Raw genomic sequence first — 17,604 nt, 5'->3', positions numbered from 1 at the left:
TTAACTATACGCCTCATATTTACCGTCTACTTTACTGAGAGGAGGTACAGAAACTGCTCCTTTAACTGTAATATTTACGATAAAATATACTATATTGCTCGTCTCCTAAGTAGCATGTCGGAAATCACTGTACAAAACAACCATTGTAGCTAATTGCTGAAAATGTATTTTATATGTTGACCTCCTAATAACCGCTGGCCAAACTTATTCTATTTTATAGATGAAGTATTGTCTCTGAGATTAACCGACGGGTTAAGCCGCTGCGACGGCCGAGTGGAGGTTTATGATGGCGGTACCTGGAAAATACTGCAAGATAAAGTATGGAACATCAATGACGCAAATGTTGTCTGCAGACAGCTGCGTTGTGGCAACGCTACATTGGCCTACAGCTCCTCCAAGCTTAGAGACAGCGTATGGCCCGTGAAGGTTATTGACGTTCAATGTGAAGGAAGCGAGTTGCACCTCCGTAATTGCAGAATGTCGATGATGAACCAGTCTTTTTCTTACATCACCGGCGTTGGTGTCCTGTGCTCAGGTGAATAATATTAAACAGGTGGAAATTGACATTTGTACACTGGCGTGACCATTGTTATTTTGTGGTGTATCGAGTAATTTAGAGTCACTGACACATGCAAATTGGCATCTCACAATCAAAGCCCCTTGGGCAGGTTTTTCATATTAAGCTACACGCATCCCAGGCTTCCGCAGCTCTGTCCTGCAGACTCTACAACTTATTCTGATACCAATTTAAATTACAGTCCGCAATTCATCTATCACTTTTGAGAAGTAGGGGATGTGATTGAAAAGATCAATACAGAGGAATACTATATTTTTTGCATCTCTCTTTCACATAGGAACTATTGCAAAGTGATTTTCATTTATTGCAAACGTTCAGCGTTGCGGCATATCAAATTTACACATCTTATTTTTAATCGCACACTTTTCAAATGATTTTCATTATATGATGAGGAAATGGGAAAAAAACACACACACATTTGAATGGAAGAAGGAAAACAAGCATTTAAGTGATAAAGGAAGGTAATCGGTGAAGAGTATTTTCAGAGGAGCTGATTAAAGGAAGGGAATATAGTCAGAAAAAAAAACAACAACATTCGGTCTGAGTACTTTCTTACATCCCAAAATGTCACTAAAGCTATCAGGCCGGTCGGACAGCAGCATTCAGTAAGTATATGAATTTCGCAGAACACATTTATTAACTATGTTTCTAACACAGATTATTCGATTTGAATTGCGCTAAACTCTGAAGAGAATTGCAGAGCCTGCATCCAATGGGCAAATCCAGCTGTGCTGGGATCAGTTAATCTGGGTCACAATAATCTCAAATCTCTATCGGAACCTATACCTGGCCTATTAGTAGAAGATAGGCCACTAGCCACACGTTCAGTACCATTTGGTACAGCCTTTTGTGTTACTGCCATGGCAATGTATTGATCCAGTATTTAATCGCGGCAAAGTGCTACCTAATGAGGCGGCAATATCTCAGACAAATCTAGGAAACTACTGCTCAGATGAGAAACTGTATTTGACAATGTGAACCATTTATGAACCTGGCGGACATCCCATGGCCAAAGAATTATGCTGCCAGCGCATTGCACCTTGGAAGATACCCAACGTGATTTTTGTCCATGACAGGCATGAAGATGAAATGACAGACCAGAGTTCAAACTTGCACCAGACACTATTGTGACTCATCAATTAGAAACACGCTTCAACACTCACGGTGTTCATTCAGTAGTTTCGGTTTCATGAAACAATAGCAAATTCAGAATTTCGACAACATCATCTACAAATCATCCATTAAAGTATAATTCCAAGGGCAACAGCAGAAACAATAATTATGTGTTTCATTCAGTCTGAACGGAGTGATTAACTTCCGATATTATTGATCCTCAGGGCATTTGCAAATTCGACTGTCCGGAAGTGAAGATACATGCGCGGGTCGTCTTGAGTTTTATTACAATGGTACTTGGGGCACGGTTTGTGATGACTCCTGGGATCTGATTGACGCTAACGTGGTCTGCAGGCAACTTGGTTGCGGATATGCTTTGGAGGATAAAACTCGCCCTTATTGCGGAGAAAGTAATGCCCCAGTTTGGTTGGATGAACTGAGATGTTTGGGTAACGAGTCATACCTCTGGGACTGTCCCTCAGCTCCATGGGGCAAAACTGATTGCAGTCATAAAGAAGATGTTACAGTTACGTGTTCCGGTAAGAGATATTTCAGTTTTTGATTATATACAGCCATCAGTGGTCGCAGAGATGTAATAAAAACATTTACAGCAGCGAAGGAGATAATTGGGCACAAATGATCTGTGTAAATTGCGTAAGTGTTCATCAACCCAGCAACAATCGGCTTATTCCATGTGAATATCTACTGCTGGCGCTCCAATCGATTTACAGATTTGTGAATGTTGTTCAAATTTCTAAAAGCATATCTTGGAAACCCGTGGCTTTGCTGCACAGCAATTAGCTTACATTGGAAACCTTTAGTTGACACGTCAAGAAAAGAAGAAACACAGAAGAAAAATTCAATATCATCCAAACATCCTCGTATATTTTAACCATTGTATTGCCTCCAGTTCAAACTCGTACTTTCAGGGAACGACAAGGGCGCTTTATTTATTGTTCCGGATTTAGAAACATAGAAAATCTGTAGCAAAATGAAACAACTTCGGCCCATAAAGTTATGCGAACATACCCATACTTTAGAAATTACTAGGCTTACACATAGACCTCTAATTTTCTAAGCTCCATATACCTATCCAAAAGTCTCTTAAAAGACCGAACACCGTTGGGGGCAGCACATTCTTCACACACTCTGCGTAAAGAAACTTACCACTGATATCTCCTCTGTACCTACTCCCCAGCACATTAAACCTGTATCCTCTTGTGGCAACCATTTCAGACCTGCGAAAAAAGCCTCTGACTATCCACACGATCAATGCCTCTCCTCATGTTTTACACCTCTAACAGGTCACCTCTCATCTTCTGTCGTTCCAAGGGGAAAAAAAAAACAAGTTCACTCTAGATGTTTTCATAAGGCATGCTCCTCAATGTAGGCACCATCCTTGTAAATCTCCCTCCACACCATTTCTGTGGTTTCCACATCCCTCCTGAAGTGAGGCGTCCAGAACTGAGCACAGTACTCCAAGTGGGATCTGACCAGGGTCCTATATAGCTGCAAGATTACCTCTTGGCACCTAAATTCAGATCCAAGTTTGATGAAAGCCAATGCACCGTATGCCTTCTTAACCACAGAGTCAACCTGCGCAGCTGTTTTGCGCACCCTATGGACTCGTATCCCAAGATCCCTCTGATCCACATACTGCCAAAAGTCTTACCATTCATACTATAATTTGCCATCATATTTGACTACCAAAATGAACCACTTCACACTTATCTGGGTTGAACTCCATCTGCTACTTCTCAGCCTAGTTTTGCATCCTATCAATATCCCGCGGTAACTTCTGACAGCCCTCCACACTATCCACAACACCTGCAAACATTGTGTCATCAGCAAACTTACTAACCCATCTCTCCACTTCCTCATCTCGGTTATTTATAAAATTCACGAAGAGTACCGATCCCAGAACAGATTCCTGAGACAAAACAGTAGTCACCGACATCCATGGATAATATCTACAATCACTACAATTGTCTACAATCACTGTTTGCCATCTGTGGGCAAGCCAGTTCTAGATTCACAAAGCAATGAAACCTTAGATTACTTGACTCCTTACTTTCTCAATAAGCCTTACATGGCGTACCTTATCAATTACCTGCCGAAATCCATATGCCCTACATCTACTGCTCTTCCTTCATCAATGTGTTTGGTCACATTCGAAAAAAAAATCAACCAAGATCGTACGGCACGACCTGCCCCTGACAAAGCCATGCTGACTATTCCTAATCATATTATACCTCATCAATTATTTATAAATAATTCCTCTCTGGAACTTCTCCACCAACTGACCAACCACTGAAATAAGATTCACTGGTCTATAAATTCCTGGGCTATCTCTACTCCCTTTCTTGAATAAAGGTACAGCATCCACAACCCTCCAATCCTCCGGAACCACTCCCGTCCCTATTGATGATACAACGACTATCGCCAGAGGCTCAGCAATCTCCTCCCTCGCCTCCCACAGTAGCCTGGGATACATCTCAGCCGGTCCCGGTGACTTATGCAGCTTGATGCTTTCCATAAACGTGAGCACATCCTCTTTCTTCATATCTACATGCTCAAGCTTTGCAGTTCACTGCAAGTCATCACTACAATTACCAAGATCTTTTTTTTCTATAGTGAATACTGAAGTAAAGTATTCACTAACCTATACCTGCTTTTTGTACATTGAGACTGCTCCGGGTCAAATTTGACCATAATCTATTGAAATTGATTTTAAATGTCTGAAACATTAATTAAGGATGAATCACCCATTTATTAATGTCAGATAGGCTACTTATACATTTTACATAGATCTGTGGTTCAAAATTTGGTATACTCACTTGTCACGAGGGCACTCTCGGGCGGGTGTACAAATTTTTGTACATTGAATCTGTTCCAGGTCAAATTTGACCGACCCGTATCTATTGAAAAGCATTTTAGATCTCTGAAACATTAATTAAGGATTAATCTCCCATGTATTAATGTCAGATAGGCTATTTGTACATTCTAAATAGACCTGCGGTTCAAAATTTGGTATTGATGAGGGAATTCAGGAGCCGGGTCAAAAATGATTTGTACCATACTGTGAAGGTATACCATATGAACAGCATGTAAGGGTTAAGTACCTCTGCTATTTCCTCCGGTTCCATACACATTTTCCTAATGTCACACTTCATAAGTCCTATTTTTTCAGGTCTTATGCTCTTGTTCTTGACATACTTGTAGAATGCCTTGGGGTTTTCCTGATTCATGCCCGCCAGGGAATTCTCATGAACCCTTCTGGCTCTCCTAATTTCCTTCTTAAGATCCTTCGTGTTAGCCTTATAATCTTCTAGATCATTAGCATTGAGTCTCTGAACCTTTTGTAAGCTTTTATTTTCTTCTGGACTAGATTTATTTCAGCCTTTGTACACCACCGTTACTGTACCCTACCATAAATTCCCTGTCTCATTGGAGCTTACCCGCACAGGATTCCACACACATATCCCCTGAATATTTGCTACACTTCTTCCGTATTTTTCCTTGTAAACATCTGTTCCCAATTTAAGCTTCCAATTTCCTGCCTGATAGCTTTATATTTCCCCTTACTCCAATTAAACGTTTTTCTAACATGTCTGTTCTTATCTTTCTACAATGCTATTGCAAAGGAGATAGTGATCATAATTCTATCTCCTAAATGATCTCCCACTGAGAGATCTGACACCTGACCAAGTTCATTTCACAGTACCAAATCAATTATAGTCGCTCATCTCGTAGATGTACCTTCATATTGTGTCAAGAAACATTCCTGAACAAACATAACAAACTGCACCCCATCTAAACCCCTTTCTCTAGGGAGATGCCAATCGATATTTGGAAAACTAAATTCTCCTATCACGACAGCTCTGTTCTTATTAAACCTTTCCAGGATCTGTTTCCCTATTGTTACGTAGCCCGTAACTCTTTCCTTTATCTCTCTCTTTTCTCATTAACATTTTGAACGTTTCTCCATTTGGCTCCCTTATCTCTTTCATCAGCGTCAATCTTCTGATATCTTAGTTTGTAGTCACAGTCTCTGCTCCTCGATATCCCTTTTACTATTGGGCGGCCTATAATAAAACACCCAGTAAAGTTATTGACCCATTCTTGTTCCTAACCTCCATCCGCAGAGGCTCTGTGGACAATTCCACCATGACTTTCACCTTTTCTGCAGCCATGACACTATGTCTGATCAAAAGTGCCTTGCCCTCACCTCTTTTGCCTCGCTTCTTGACCTTTCTGAAATATCTAAACCTTGCACTTGAAGAATCCATTGCTCTCCCTGAGCCATGCGAGTACCTGTAATGGCCACCGTTTTTGTATAAACCTGCATTGGAGATTTCAAGATAGCTACTGGTCATCTTTATATTTCGTGTTAAAATAAACACTTACTGAAATTTTCTATTTCTGACTTCCATCATTAACATTTGAAACAGTTCCTCAATGTTTCCTGTTACTAGTTTTCTCACGGTGAGTGCCTTGATTTTTGTCCCAGCTCTACACAATGTTACACATCAAACCTGAAAGATCGATGGTCCGTCCAAAAATAAAATCAGGTTTATTCCAAACTTGTTTCTTTTTTAAACTATTTTGAATTCTGTTTTCCTTTCCATCATTATTTTATTTTATTTTATTATTATTATGTTTTTTTTTTTATTTTGGCGAAATGTCTCCGCAACTCTCCAGCTGATTGAACAAGGTGCTTTGTAAAAAAATCAGGCGAAATTACTTTTACAAAGCAAAATCGTCTAACCATTCGAAAAGACTCGAAAAACTGAAAATTACGAGGATTTCATTGACAACTCAAACGGCTGTGGGATATGCTGAACAAGGTGACTAATTTTGAAAGGGCATTCACAGATTGTTAGAAACATAGGAACATAGAAAAAACTACAGCACAGTAAGGCCCTTCGGCCGACAAAGCTGTGCCGAACATGTCCTTTCTTTACAAATACCTCGGCTTACCCATAGTCCTTATTTTCTAAGCTCCATGTACCCATCCAGTAGTCTCTTAAAAGACCTTAATGTTTCCGCCTCCGCCACTGCCGCCGGCAGACATTCCACGCCCTTACCGCTGCCTGCGTACAAAAAAAAAGTTACCCCTGATATCTCTGCACCTACTTCTAAGCACCTTAAAACTGTGCCCTCTCGTGCCAGCCATTTAACGAGAATTATCGATGATCAGGTTTAACTGTTATGCTTACAAAATATGCTGTTCATTGCGGATCCGAGAGTCATGGGAAAACAGTTGCATTAAACGAATAAAAACAAACTAAAAAGGCAGCCAAATTCTGAACGTATTAAGAGACATAAATGTTAAGCTCTGATACAGGTAGACATAGTAATAAAAACCGCTAACCGTCGAATATTCAATATTGGGTCTCCGATTTGATGTGCACAGAAACCTAATGTCATATAACGAAAGGCAGACTAGGCATAGTATGTTGAATTAAATTTAGTGAAGCAGGAACTTCGTTTGATATGCACTTTGGCAAATTCAATATACAGATATTCTGTATGCGGTTAACCAGTTAATGGGTTTCACCATTGAATGTCCGACAATGATTCTTGGGATATATTTGTTAGAAGAATGCGAACAATTGCGTAAACCAACTGGAAATAATGTGTTACGATTATGGGGATACAGCAGTTGAAAATAATAGCATAGTCTCTCATTTCCTTCCGTCATAAAATGCCATCAGCCCAAATGTATTCGGCTGGGTCTCTATAATAGACCAGCGACCATGGACAAGTGATCTCTATCAAAACGTTGAAAGACAATTGCTTCTTACTGATCGAATGCAGAAGAGATAACCATTTACATCAGTCCATTTTTAATCTGCAGCAATGTTTACACTGCTCCTCAAGATTAGAGAAATAACAGTGTTTCCTTGCTACAAACTTCCACCCCACCAAGCCTCGCATTCAGTAATTTAGCACTGCATTTTTCTTATCCGAAAGAAGAGTGCACTATTATGTGTATCTTTTACGACAGCACAATCTACTGCTACAACCTTTTCCTCTGTTTTCAGAAATTCAGTAGAATATCTCACTTTGCGTTTGCCTGATCACTACAGCCCCTCAACGAGATGCTGTTCCATTATATGCATTTCTTTTTTACGTTCTCTATCGCCGGACATTTTGTGTTTTGAAAAAGAGTCGCCTGTTGTTGCAAGGAAATGTTCCAATGACTTTTGTATCGCATGTTTCTTTCTCAGAGTATAAGCAAATGCGCCTAGCGAACGGCAAGAATCCATGTGAGGGGAGAGTGGAGGTCTGGTACAATAGGACTTGGGGAACAGTGTGCTCCGCGAATCTTGATGCTACCTCAGCGGAAGTGATCTGTAAACAAATGAAATGTGGACCCATGAAAAATATTTATCTTCTCCCCTATCAATACGGAAAAGAACTTGGTCCCATATGGTTAGATGATATTAAATGTACTTCGCACGAGTCGACCCTTTGGCAGTGTCAGTCACAACCGTGGGGGAAACACAACTGTGACACTTTGTATGATGCAGCTGTTGCATGTCAAGGTACATAATATATGTAATGCATGTCAAGGTACATAATATATATATTGTTATACATAATTGTCGATATATTTCTTTTGTTAACAGAAACCGAAATACTGCCAGGTACCAATGAAAATGCGACCGTATTTTTATTTTTATTCACATTATGATATGTCATTTGTAAAATCGTCAACATATTTATTTTTATCCACAGAGGCCAATATTGCTTCAAGAAGCAATCATGAGATCTGCGAGCAAGTGAATGATTCACTCTTTGGATCATTAACAGGTGACTAGTGCAACATATTGCAATGTCTGTAAATAGTGAGGAGACAGATTAATTTTGCGGTTTTGAAGTGACATGGAAGTTTAAATTTCGTGGTTTAACCCACTACTGCATTGTAGCAGCAAGAATTAGAGTCGAGTTTACCTCACTTAAGGAGAATGCTAAGGAGATGCAGATTGTCAAGAACATTCCATTGTTTGGCATAAGGTGCGGGTAGTTAATTGGAATTAATTGAGATCAGCTGTTACCGCACAAGTTCACAACTCAACTGTGACAGTTGTCTGAAGAGTAGCTGGACAGAGGTTCAAACCGATACGTTGGAGTCAGTTGAAAATACAGAAAATACAAAATGGGACGCATGTAAAACTTGAATGAAGATGGTCTTTGTTGGTTGAGCGTAAAAAAAAATGAAGAAACCATACATTTGTCGTATAAGACATAAGTCCCACGGAGCTGTTGGTAAATGTAAAGAAATCAAGAAAAGCTCTGAGCAAAAGCTTTAGGGAGACAAAAGAATCCAGGAAATATATTATTTTGGAAATAAGAGGAAACTACCAAGCTATTTCATGTACACAATAAAGGCAAAAACAAATAGATATACATAGAGAGCATAGGATCCCTTACGGAGAAGGACTGGAATTTAAACTTGGAGTTGGTAATGTGCATTAGTTCGAAAATAATTATATACTGGCATTAGCTGCGATTAGGGCATGGATGATTGATTGCGAAATCAGTGTTGGTCTTGCTGGTGTGTTTAGATATGTTGTTATATGCTACGGACATGCAAAACAAGGGCATGACAAATTTTACAAGTTTTGTTGTCGCGTTTCAAGAATAATTTGGAGACTAAAGAGGAAACTTATACGGAATCTCGCTGGATGAGACGATTCATGCTTGCTGGAAGGGTTGGAAGATCCTGGGATGTATGCTGTGAACTTGCAATGAGTCCTTATGAAAGTATGAGAAGCATAAGTACGATACAGAGTCGGATTCAATAGTCAAAATGAAATATAAAGTACTCGAGAAATATACCAGGTCAGACAAGCCACATAAAGTTGTCTTCAGGGTCAAGTTAATTTCTTAAATAAACAGAATAACGTAGTTTTTTGGAACACACCGCCGGGTGTAATGGTGGAAGAACGCTATATAATATCATAGAACTTAAATGGCTTTCCTACAGGGAAGAAAAAGAGTAACAATTGAGAGATAGGGGTCATATCTTACAGAAGAGAGGTAGTATACTTGGCAGTATGTTTGATACAGATATCATTGACCAAAGTGCCCGTACTTCCTGTCTATACTTATGTTTTCTGGAAAAAATTGCATTATCTTTGAAGGAATGATTGTTATATATTGAGAGGGCGCAAGCCTTCTGTTGTATTTCGAAGGCCCAGTCAGTGGCGGGTGCAGAGAACACAGAATTAACTAAAATGCAGAAGGAGCAAGCGGGGCAGCCACTGTTAGGAGTAGGCCAGTTGTGAGAGACAGAATGTCAGTCTTTGGCTCACAAGTGGTTCCGGTTTGGAAGAGATGCTGGTACCGGATAACCTTACGTTTTTTTTTTATCTATTACTGTACCTAGACTAATAAATGTCCATTGTGTTTTCTTTATCCTGGATGTAGGAGACCTGAGGGATTCAGAGTCTCCCGGCGGTAAAAATCTACGTGAAGTGTAGCTCCTTGAAGAGGGTGTTAGGGATCTGGAGCAGCAGCTGGATGTCCTTCGGCTTGTGCGGTGGAGTGAGTAGATAATTGATGAGTTACAAGGAGGTAGTCAGCCCTAATTTGTAGGAGGCTAGGAATGCAACTGTCAGTAAGCAGTTAGCGCAGAACACAATAGTGGTCATTGCCTTCAACAATAAGTAAAACGCTTTGGATAGTGTTGTGGCGTATGGAACTCCAAGGGAATTCCATGGAGAGAAGGTTACTGTCAATGAACATGGGTCATAGTGCTGAGAGGAAAGAGACAGAAAGGGGAGCCAGTAGTAAAGGCGAACTCAATATCTAGAGGAACAGATCGAAGTTTCGGTGGACCTGAACGGGACGCCTGGATGGTATGTTGCCACCCAAGTGCCAGGGTCAGGAACATTGCGGACACGGCCACAGCATTATTTCGGGGAAGGGAGTGCAGCCAGATATCCCAATGCTTATTGATACCAATACCATAGTGAGAAAAATCAAAGAGGTCCTGGAGACAGGACTTATGGAGCTTGGCAGAACGCTGAAATGTAGGATCTCTGGTGTAGTAATCCATGGATTACTAACTGTGTCACGATCCAGTAAGTGCAAAACCAGGGTAATTAGCAGATAAATGCGTGGCTCAGAAGCTAGGCAGTGGGCAGCGCTTCAGGTTCTTGAATAATTAGTATGTGTTTTGGGGGAAGGTATGACCTGTACAAAAGGGACGGGTTGCAACCTGAACTGCCGGAGAACAATATTCTGGTGCGAAGGCTTGTTTAAGCTGCTGATGTGTGTTTAAACTGATAAGGCAGGGGGTGGTAACATTAGTAATATGATTCAGGATAGGATGCACGTTTAAAATTAGTAAGAGAACGTGCTTATAAGGAATGATAAGGAATTATAAGGAATTATCAGATGTAGGACAACATTGCAGACAGTAGGGCGAGTATCAGTGCATTAGGGATTTATGATCAAAAAAGAGTAGCAAATACATAACTCATTGTGTTATATCTCAATACAATAAGAAATAATGTGGTTGATATTGTTGCAGAATTACAGATTGTCAGGTATGGTCACCAATGAATCAAGAATGAAGCATGTTTGTAGTTGAGTATCAAAATGGCCAAGATTCATCGGGGTGATAGAAAGGTTTGCAAATGAGTGGCGTGTCTCTGAACGTAAATAATGGCAGCAAATCCGAAGAAAGTTATGAAATAGGATAGGAACATGTTGAATCCTTGTGGGTTGAGTTAAGAAACTGCACGAGTAAAACGACTCTGATGTAAGTTATATACAGGCTCGAAAAGACGAGATGGGATGTTGATCACTAATTACAATGGGAAATAGAAAATATGTGAAGAAAGGGCAATGTTATGATTGTCATGAGAGATTTTAGCAAGCAGGCCCATTGGGAAAATTAGGTTGGCAATGGGTCTCAAGAGAATAAGTTTGTTGTATGCTGACGAGCGGTTCTGTTTTCTTGGAGTTTGTAGTTGAGCATACACGGGGATCAGCCATATTTGATTGGGCGCTTATTTAATGGACCGGTGTCGATTAGGGTCTGAAGTTAAAAGAACAATTAGGAGGCCGTGGTCACAATATGATTCAGTTGAAATTGAATTTGATGAGGAGAAAATAAAATCTGACGTTGCATTGTTTCAGTGGTGTAAAGGATAGTACGGTAGTATCAGAGAGGAGTTGTCCAAAGTAATTTGGGAGAAGATTCTGGGAAGGATGACCGCAGTGGGTGTTATTAGGTCCACCTCTCATTATGCTTTAATATAATTATTTAGATAATAGAACAGATGGATCTGTTGCCAACGTTACACAATGAAGATTTGTGGAGGAGCAGGTGGTGTTGAAGATACAGTTAGAGTGCAGAAAGATTTAGACAGATTAGCTGCATAGGGATTAAAGTGGCAAATGGAATTCAAATGTTGGAAACTGCATGTGGAGGCTTCATAATTACTGGCGAGTATTCAGTTTGAGTATTGTGAACTGTTTTGGTTCCACATCTGAGAAAAGATCTGTTAATATTAGAGAGGGTCCGAAAGACGTTCAGAAGGATGATTCGGGGAATAAAAGAAAAGGTTATAATATGAGGAAAGTTTGATGGCTCTGGGTATGTACACATTAGTATCAAGAAAAAATGAACAGGGATCTCACGAAAACCTACTGCATTTTGAAAGGCCTTTACGGAATAGATGTGGAAAGGATGTATCCCATGGTGTGGAATTGAAGGGCAAGTCGGCAGAGCCTTGGGATAAAGCGTCCTCTTTTAAAACAGAGACTCATAACAACATCTTTAGCCAGGGATTGGTAAATTTAATGAGCTTGTTACCACAGACAGCTGTGGCGTCCAGATCGTTGGGTGTATTTACTGTAGTGATCGATATGTTTATGATTGGACAGGGCATCAAAGGTTAAGGGGAGCAGCCGGGTAGTGGGTATGGGTTGGAGGGAAAAAAAGATAAGCCATAATTGAATGAGGAGAAGATTCGATGATGCAAATGACCTAATGCTGCTCGTATGCCTTATGGTCTTCTAGTGTTAAAATGTCTATTTTATTGCACTGTATCTAGGTTTTCAATTGCGTCTCTTCGCTGGAAGTCACAGCTGCGCCGGCCGATTGGAGGTGCTGTTCAATAACACCTGGGGCACGGTATGCGATGACTCCTGGGATCTGGCCGATGCCCATGTAGTCTGCAGGCAGCTGGGCTGTGGCCTTGCTCGCTGGTCTCCAAATACCCCTGTAATTGCCCAGGGATACGGAGATATTTGGTTGGATGAAGTAAAATGTACGGGAAGTGAATCTTCTTTGTTCAGCTGTCCTTCCTTACCACCTGGCCATCACGATTGTGATCACAAGGAAGATGTCATCGTTGTTTGTTCTGGTATGCATTGTTTTATATATTCCTCCTTCTTTTCAAATTGATTTGTTTGTCTCACAACTATACAACAAACTGAAGAGGTTTTTGTAGGTTTGCTGTAAATTCTTTGTAATATGTCCACAGATTCGGGATTGAATCCCACTGACAGCAATAACCCAGGTATGTACAATTAATGACTTTTTAACGATTAGCGTTCGAATCTCTGATGTAGATACTGATATATGATTATCGTAATATCCTAAATGATAAGGATATGATAAACAGTTTACAAATTAATGTCATAGTAATTTCCTTGGCAAGCGTTTTAAGCAGGACTTCCAGTAAAAGCATGATCTGCAACTCCATACAGAATCTTCTGTGGCGTTACTGTCCCAATACTATTGAGAAAGTGCTGGCATCCTAAGATTAATGAAAGTCCAAATTAACTTTGTTATTAAAGGAAATATTCTTTACTTACCATAAACCTGAGACTGATTTTCTTGCTGGTATTCACAGAAAATTGAGATAGCACAATGGAACTAATGAAGACTTTATCCACAAATACAGACGAGCAGCCACAGCGAAAGACAAGAATGTGCAAATGCAAAAAAAGGAAAAAAAATAAATAAACAGGCATAAACAAGTAAATAAATAAATAAATGTGTACATAAATGAAAAAAAATAACGAATGAATGAATGAATAATAAATGCATGCATTAATATTGCGTACATCAGTGTCAAAGTCCTTAAGAGTGAGTTCATGTATTGATGGATTAGTTCCGTGTTGTGGTGAGTGAAGCTATTCTTTATTGTCTTGTAGCCTGATGATTGATGAGTAACAACTGTTCCCGAAATTTCTGGTGTTGGACTTAAGGGTAGTGTGCCTCAGTTCTGACTGCAGTAGCTAGAGCAATCGAGGCCTGGATGGCGAGGGCCCTTGATAAAGGCTGTGGATTTCCTGCTCTTTGGGGATCATCCATAATATTGATGAAGTCATATAACCTGTGAAATCAATGTAGCATTTGGGATTTGGAGAAGTAAGATTGCAAATATGTTCAGATCAGAAAGATATAATTAGAATGCACTGTTCTGCTTCCTGAGTCTTCATCTGGTTTCATATTAACTAAAAGCTTTATGTGGGCCTGGGCTGCAGATGCATCCTCTGCATGAATACAATTTTGCAGCTGCTGGTTATATGCAGGAAGTTATTGATATTAACCGGCATCTTCGTGACAATTTATGGGTTCATTGAATAGGGTGCTGTTAACTTGAGCCATTCCTAGATAAAACATCTCTTCGTTGATCAAATTCGGAGTGAAACATGAAATGACAGATATCTTACCATATTTTACTCCGGGAGTTATTTTCGTCAAACTAATTCCATACCACACCGGCATCCAACATCCACCCCCAAGAAGGCCACGCCCCCACACCTAGCCCCACAAGCCACCCCGTTCCAATTCCAGAATTTTACGTAAATTAGAAAGTTGATTCGAGTGGGTTTATCCTGCTGTGATATTATGTGACCTGAAGTCAACGCCGATGATTTTCCGAACGGTTAATTGAGACGTTCCTCTTTTCAAATACAAAAAAGAGATATTAGAGAAAACTCAGGAAAATTCATGAAACACAATCTCTAATTGAAAATCATTAAAGCTAGCTGCAAATACGTTAACTTTGCCTCTAAAATGCTTGTTGTTTATGTTTTTTGTTTTTTTTTCTCTCCAATAATAATTATTTAAAGGATTTGGAAATGTGTCTCCCTCCACTATGGTTATTGTCTGCATAACCCTTGGGATCATCTTCGTCGCTGAGTTATTTGTTCTGATGGCGATTGTACGGAGACAGTCAGCAAGAACCGGTTAGGATCAAAATTTACACTGAATTATTACTCCAAATGATTTCCTTTGCTGCACTTCCCGAAGTTCGGTTTTGTGTAAATATATGTAAAATTATATAATGTTTCACCCCTGACGTTGGGATGTTGAGCTGAATTCAGTAGGCTACTTTAAATAGCGAATTACATTGCCCATTAAAGCACAAGGTTCCATGATTTTTTTTTTCGAATGCAGCAGAGGCAAAATATGCAGCTACAGTGCAAATAAAAATAATTCACCCCAGACGTTTTAATGTCCCATTGTATTTGAAAGTGGCCTCACAGTGGATTTAATTTGGTTCTGTTGATAGGTGAGATAACAAATTTTGTGTCAAAGTGAAAACAGATATCTGAAAAGAGATTTAAATTTATAATAAATATAAATATAAATATAAAACACAAAATAATTGATTGCATAAGCGCTCACCTCTTTCAACTCAGTATTTTTGGCAGCAACTACAGCGTTAAGCTTTCTGGGTATGTCTCTATCAGCTTTAAACTTCTGGACTCTGCAATTTACCCCATTCCTCTTTACAAAACTGCTCAAACTCTGTCACAGTACATCGAGTTCGTTTGCGAATAGCCCTTCTCAAGATGAGCTACAAACCCCAAATTTCATTGAGGTCTGGACACTGACTTGACACCGCAGGGCATTGTTGTTTTTTCGGCATTCCTGTGGAGCTTTGGCTTAATGCCTAGCGTTATGGTCTTGTTGGAAAACACACGTTCTCCCAGGTCGTAGTGCTATTGCAGAGTGCATCAGGTTTCCCTCAAAGATGCCCTCTCTATTTCGCTACATTCATTTTACTCTCCATCTTCACAAGCCTTCCATGGCTGGCTTCAGTGAAGCACCCCAGAGCATGATTCAGCTACAAACCTGCTTCACAGAAGGGGTGGTGTATTTTTGATGAAGTTCTGTGTTTATAAACATCCTAAATTTGATCTCAGCAAACCATCGAACTGAATCATCTGCATTTATAATCCCCCACAAGCATAACGGCAAACTCTAGCAGAGATTTTGTGTAAGTTGTTGTTCTTTTTGTTTTTCACCAGTGGCTTTCTCTTTACCACTCTCCAATAAAAGTCCAACTGGTGAAACACACGGGCAACAATTGTTGTATGCGCTGTCTCTCCATCTCAGCCGCTGAGGCTTTGAGCTCTTCTAGTCTTGTCATTGGTCCCTTGGTAGCCTTCCTCACTAGCCCATTTTTTTGCGCTGTCATTCAGTTTTTGGGGTAGGTCTGCTGTAGGCAGATTCACAGCTGCACCATGTTTTTTTTCGATTTCTTGATGATTCACATTACTGTATCTTAAGGGATATTGAGTGACTTGGAAATATTCCTGTAGCCATCTCCTGAATTGAGCTATTCAATAACATTTTCGGGGAGTTGCTTGGAGAGTTATTTTGTATTCATGCAGTAGCTTTTGCCTGGATACTGACACACCAGCAGTTGGACCTTACAAATGATTGTGTATATTTACTGCAATCAATTGAAACACCTGACTGCACAGAACTTTCCAGAAACAGATCTCCATTTGCGTACTTATGTGACTTTTCAGAACAATTGGTTATTCCAGTGATGATTGGGGGGAGTCATATTAAAGGTGAGGGGGGGTGAATACATGTGAATTATTTTATATGTTATTACGGTGGAATGCTTTGTAGAGATCATTTTTCACTTTGTGAGAAAGATAAATTTTCTGTTAATCATTGACAAAAGTCAAATTAAATCTAATGCAATTCAATGTTGTAGAATAATAACACATGAAATCATCCACTGTGCCGGGGGTGAATACTTTATATTTGCACTACAGTTTTGGAAGTGCTGCTTTACTGTTTTTCTTGACATTATATCGCAATTCTTTGAATATCCGTTGCGTATTATTTTCTAGGTTCTGCTGCAGTCACTCAAACATTTTGATTTGATATCGCCTATAATATTAAGTCGAGGCATTTTTTTTCACATTTCTCCATCATGGAATAATTATTTTCCTTTGCTTTATAACTGTTCAACAAAATTAAACCTCCCTATTGCATGTTCGTAGGTGAAAGGAACTGGAATTTTCATCCTGTCTTCATCTACCGTCATAACTTAGGGCATCAGCGCCTATCTAGTAATGGTAGTCAGCTTCCCATCAATTGAATTGAGCTGTGTATCCATGACGGAATGAAAACTGGGAATATATTCAACCTGATGTAACCTATATTTAATCGTTAAGAAGCGAGAGAAATCCGCTCGTATTTGCAGAGGACCACTCAGCAACCACGTTCACCAACTCATTGCTTTGATTATCATCCCTTTTCACATTCAAATTTAATATCAATGGATTAAATGTTTCATTAAAATTCACAGGGTTAAGATGTTAATATCAACTCTCTCTTCAGCAGCTTCGCTGGTGAGTGGCAGGGATGCACCTTTTGGCTTTCATCAAGCAATTTATGAAGAGATTGAGAATATTTCACAGGGTAAGAGTTTCTCTAAAGCAAAGGATTCAGGTGTGTTTTTTTGGATTTGAATCGACTTGTGTTACTGATTGATATTGTCCTGGTCAAACAATATCGCAATAAAATAAAGACATAATAGATAATAGATATTTCCAAATTGAAATGAAAACAAAAGAAATAGGAATGTAAATAATAATCTGAGGATATTCTGCAGATGCTGAAAATC

General features: G+C 39.6%; 1 protein-coding gene across 1 annotated transcript in view; it reads left to right on the top strand.

Annotated features, from left to right (window-relative positions):
* Window positions 1–17,604, top strand: part of LOC134351217 (scavenger receptor cysteine-rich type 1 protein M130-like) — a 46,014-nt gene that overhangs the window by 19,328 nt on the left and 9,082 nt on the right. Inside the window, exons 4-11 of the mRNA XM_063057324.1 lie at window positions 221–535; window positions 1,915–2,229; window positions 7,924–8,241; window positions 8,435–8,509; window positions 12,769–13,080; window positions 13,201–13,236; window positions 14,801–14,917; window positions 17,319–17,399. Of these exons, the coding sequence (XP_062913394.1) occupies window positions 221–535; window positions 1,915–2,229; window positions 7,924–8,241; window positions 8,435–8,509; window positions 12,769–13,080; window positions 13,201–13,236; window positions 14,801–14,917; window positions 17,319–17,399 (1,569 nt within the window). The remainder of the gene's footprint in view (window positions 1–220; window positions 536–1,914; window positions 2,230–7,923; window positions 8,242–8,434; window positions 8,510–12,768; window positions 13,081–13,200; window positions 13,237–14,800; window positions 14,918–17,318; window positions 17,400–17,604) is intronic.

This window comes from Mobula hypostoma, chromosome 8, assembly GCF_963921235.1.
Source record: "Mobula hypostoma chromosome 8, sMobHyp1.1, whole genome shotgun sequence".
NCBI classification, from domain to species: Eukaryota; Metazoa; Chordata; class Chondrichthyes; order Myliobatiformes; family Myliobatidae; genus Mobula; species Mobula hypostoma.
Note: the sequence above shows the minus strand (reverse complement) of the source record. Positions and strands in the feature narration are given on the sequence as shown.